The following is a 4,472-nucleotide window of genomic DNA, read 5'->3' as shown; positions in this document are numbered from 1 at the left end:
AAAAAAAAAAACTAGAGAGAGGGAGAGGACAAGGAAAGCAGACAAACAGACAGACACAGAGAAAGAGACAGACAAAGAGACACAGAAAGGGAGAAAGGCAGACACAGTGAGCCCCTTCTTAATATGAAATCAGGCCTCGCCATCATGAAAGCCAGGACATATCTTTTGTTTAACTTCTTGAATGTCTAATTAATTTTGTATGTAACCTTTAAAATGCATAGGTTTCAGCTGCCTTTGTTGCGCTCTGTTTTGCTTGTGGTTTTTGTTTTTGAGACAGGTATCTTGCTCAGGCTGGCCTGAAACACACTATAGACAAGGCTGGCCTCAAAATGATCCTCCTGCCTCCCCTCCTCAATGCTGGGTGACAAGTATGGACCATCAGGCCTGACTTTGCTGAGGTTCTTGGTGGTGGTGGTGGTGGTGTTTTGTTTTTAAACACAATCACTAACAGCACACTGTTTTATAGAAATAAAGAAGCCAGAAAGGCAGCGAGGCAGGGGGGAATGGGGGGTGGGGGGTTAAGCTTAACCTTTCATGGGTACTTTTCAAAGCACAAGCCAGACTTGTGGTTTATGAGCTTCTGCCAAGCCCAGCCCCGGAGACCCTGAGGTCGGGCATCCAGAACTCCCTTTGAAGTTTCTCCACAGTCTGCATGACCGATGAAGGCCATCCCTGGGTTTCCCTTGTGGTACACAAGACTCGCCTGAAGATCGCCCAGGACCCCTCTCTGAACTATGAGTACCTGCCCCTGCTGGGCATGAAATCATTCATCCAAGCCGCCTTGGAACTCCTCTTTGGAAAGCACAGCCAAGCCATTGCCGAGAAAAGGGTGAGACACCGAGAGAAGACAGACCCAGGGCTGCGCGGCACCACAGGGGCCTTGACAAAGGCGATTTTCCTGAGACTCCGAACATCCATAGCTCTTACATGGGGAAGCAGAGCTGGGATCCAACCTAAATCCTCATTCAGACACTCAGTTGCACCAACTCATGTTGCTGATTTAAAACCTGTAAATAGATCGTTTTAATGTAAAAGAAAACAAGGAAGAAGACTGAAATGTTCAGTGTGTATAAGGCCCTCAGATCAACCCCAGCACCAAAGAGAATTAAAGTCTGAGTCTGAGATGCGCTGGGGTTGCCGCTGCTCCTGTAAAACGTGCCTTTTGTGTATGGCTTGCTGACAGGTAGGGGGTGTGCACACTGTTGGTGACAGTGGGGCCTTCCAGCTTGGGGCCCAGTTTCTCAGGACCTGGCGTAAGAATTTGAAAAATGTCTGTATCGTCTCGTGCCAAAAGGGTGAGTGTCCCCAATTCCCGCCTGTGTGTAATCTCCACTCTTGCCCTCGCTTCTCGGCAGGAGAAAAATGGTGCCTGTGCCAAGCTATGCCCATCCTTTTCCTGTTATGTCCTCCCCGCAGTCAGTAACCCTCACCCTGCTCTCTGGTATCTCTGCCTCTGTCTCTCCATTTCCACGGACCCCAGCTGGTAGGGGGTCTGTGTTCCCACAGAACAGTACGGACTCATCTTCCAGGACATGGGTTTTACAGTCTATGAATACTCCATCTGGAACCCCAAGGAGCTGTGCTCAGACCCCATCTTATTCTTCGACGTGATGGAGGTAAAGGGGTCCCTACTCAGAATCTTCTCCCTCTATCAATCTGGTTTGTGGCCCCTCGCCCGAGGCCCTTGCTGAGCGTGGATTGGCCAGGTTTTCTGGTGAGAACAAACCTTCGAGAGTATTTCCCCTCTAACCGCCAGGTGCCACCTCTGTACCGTTAGAGGTGGTGCCTTGACAAGACAGTGTCTTCCTACAGCATATCCCAGCTGACAGTATCCTTGTAATTGGGAACATCATTGACTGCAGGCTCACACAAAATCAGTGGACAAAGCTGATGTCCATCATTAAGGTGGGCCCAGCTCCCGGCCACATGTCTCCTCCTCTCACCTCTGCTGTCCCCCCAGCAGCAGCCTCATGCTTTCGGTTTCTCTTTTCTCTTTCAGAGCAAGCACCTCTTCCCGTTCTTCGACATTCCCTGCCAGGGTCTGTCCACTGGCGACCTGGAAGAAGACACCAGGCTCTTACAGTACTTTGTGTCTCTGGGGTTTGAGTTCTTCTGCAGCCAGTCTCTGTCCAAGAATTTTGGCATTTATGGTATGATATGGGCAGAAGGACAAGGAGAAGAGAAATGGGGAACAAAGTTGTTGCCATATCCATTGCACAAGTGTTTTGTATGTGTGTGTGTGTGTATGAGCTTACAAAATGAGTTTTTAATAATGTTCTCTCTGTGTGTCTCTGTCTCTGTATTTCTGTCTCTCCTCTCTCTCTCTCTCCCTCAAACACACACATGCACACACCAGACAATGTACTTACTCATATTTTTACCCACTGCACTCCCCTACCCTTCCTCCAAAGGATAGATGTTTTTGATATCACTTATCCCCTGGGAGGAGCCTAGTATTCCAGAAAAATCATAGTGCGGGCAGAAAAGAGCACCCGTGAGCTAGAAGTTGGGCTCTGTCACTGAACCCAGATTACCCAAGACACCCGCACCTGTTCTATCTAGTTAAAATTTCACCCTCTCAGGCCTCTGCCTCCTTGGCTGGAAGCTGAGAAGGAGGTACTGAGCAAATCTCTCGAGTTCTCTCCTTGCACACTCTTGCTTATGGATACTCTTTCTGCAAAAAAAGAGGCTCGGGGCTTCCAGGGCCAAGCGCTAGTCCGGCTGGGCTGAGCCGGTGACGCCACAGTTTAGCCCTTCTCCCTACAAGGTGGGAGGGAGAGGGGTAAGTGAGGTTCCGACCGCGAGGGTGAGGCTGTCTTGTCCACGCCGCAGATGAAGGAGTGGGGATTCTAGCCGTGGCGGCCCTCAGCAACCAGGATCTGCTGTGTGTCCTCTCCCAGCTGATGGACTACGTTGGGGCCCTATGGGGAAACCCTCCCGCCACGGGCGCCCGGATAATCACATCCATCCTCTGCAACCCTGCTCTGTTTGGAGAATGGTACTGGGCGGGAGGGTCTGGGCATGGGAGGGTGCTAGGGCTCCTACAGACTGACGGTTCACGGGATTCGCTTGGGTCCTTTTTCTACTTTGTGGTCTCTTATCCCACTCATTCGTGCACACATTCATTAAATTTCACTGAGGCCCTCTGTGTGCCGTGGCTTTAGCTACACCAAGGGTGGCGCTGCCTTGTAGGAGTGGACAATGGCACTTGTTTTGAGTTAGTTATCTTAAAGATTGCATTGAGATGAAACCCGTTGTTTTGTACACAAGCACAGGAGAGAGAGAGAGAGAGAGAGAGAGAGAGAGAGAGAGAGAGAGAGAGAGAGAGAGAGAATCTGATCTGAGCCTGCTACATTGTTCAGCAGGTAAAGATACTTCCTGCCAAGACTAATGACCTCAAGACCTGATGATTCCCAAAAGAACCTAGACCTACACACACACACACACACTAAAAATAAGATGGCAAAATCTGGCAGTCTACTTCGCTTGCTTAAATTAATCTGGGACCTGGGTTTCTCCCCGGGGAAAAGCAAGGTTTTGTGTCCACTTTCGGTTTAGGAAGTTCAGTTGACAGCACCCCTTGATCCTATGGTGAGGCAATGCACGATGGTACAGTTTGGGGTAACAAACGTTCACTTTACGATGTCCAGAAGGCAAACAGATGTAAAGAAAGAGACATCTACCCCTCAATGAGCTAACATCCTCCCACAACCAATAGTGACAAGGCCTTTAACACACACAAGCCTCTGGGAGATGTTTAAGACCCAGACAACAGCAGAATTGGACCTCCTTCGACCACAGGTGCCGCAGAGCTCAGGTTCCAGCCATGTGCTCCCTGGCATGTAGGAAGAGGGGAAGACATGTTGGCCAACAAGAAGACCTCTCGGCCCATTTCTTGCTTCTTTCCTTGGCAGGAAATACAGTCTGAAAGGTGTCGTGGAGAACATCATGCTGGTCAAGGAGAAGGTGAAGGAGAAGCTCCGACTCCTGGGGACCCCTGGGTCCTGGAATCACATCACCAAACAGAGTGGGACCCACGGTTATCTAGGGCTCAACTGTAAGTTCCAGAACGGGGTGACCCTCCCCTTCCTGACCTCAGACCTGTGTCTTAACACAGAGCAGCCCTGACTGGATGGATGATCAGTCTCCAACCTTGCTCTGGCTTTCCTCCCACTCCTGGACAAGCAGGGCTGCTGCAGAGAACTTTATGAGACCCCCACAAATGACACTTCTTATCCTATACTTCTGCCTGGGCTTGAGAGGAAGTCTGAGTCCTGTGCCTGTCACAGACCCGCAGGTGGAGTTCTTGACCAAGAAGAAGCACATCTACATCCCCAGGAGCAGCCGCATCAACTTCACCTGCATCAACGCCAGCAACATAGACTACATCACGCAGAGCATCCACGAGGCAGTGGTGCTCACGGAGGGCTGAGGGGGCTGTCTTCTCAAAGACATCCCGATTGAAATGGAAA

At 50.4% G+C, this 4,472-nt stretch overlaps 1 protein-coding gene across 1 annotated transcript in view; it reads left to right on the top strand.

The window, feature by feature from the left end:
- Got1l1 (glutamic-oxaloacetic transaminase 1 like 1) overlaps window positions 1–4,472 on the top strand; it is a 5,665-nt gene extending 1,193 nt beyond the window's left edge. The window contains exons 2-9 of the mRNA XM_005362484.2: window positions 648–829; window positions 1,184–1,295; window positions 1,507–1,616; window positions 1,813–1,905; window positions 2,000–2,150; window positions 2,833–2,998; window positions 3,915–4,057; window positions 4,290–4,472. Coding sequence (XP_005362541.1) covers window positions 648–829; window positions 1,184–1,295; window positions 1,507–1,616; window positions 1,813–1,905; window positions 2,000–2,150; window positions 2,833–2,998; window positions 3,915–4,057; window positions 4,290–4,432 — 1,100 coding nt within the window. The 3' untranslated portion in view covers window positions 4,433–4,472. The remainder of the gene's footprint in view (window positions 1–647; window positions 830–1,183; window positions 1,296–1,506; window positions 1,617–1,812; window positions 1,906–1,999; window positions 2,151–2,832; window positions 2,999–3,914; window positions 4,058–4,289) is intronic.

The sequence above is a fragment of the Microtus ochrogaster genome, linkage group LG7_11, assembly GCF_000317375.1.
Source record: "Microtus ochrogaster isolate Prairie Vole_2 linkage group LG7_11, MicOch1.0, whole genome shotgun sequence".
NCBI lineage: Eukaryota > Metazoa > Chordata > Mammalia > Rodentia > Cricetidae > Microtus > Microtus ochrogaster.
This window is presented reverse-complemented; position numbering and strand designations above follow the sequence as displayed.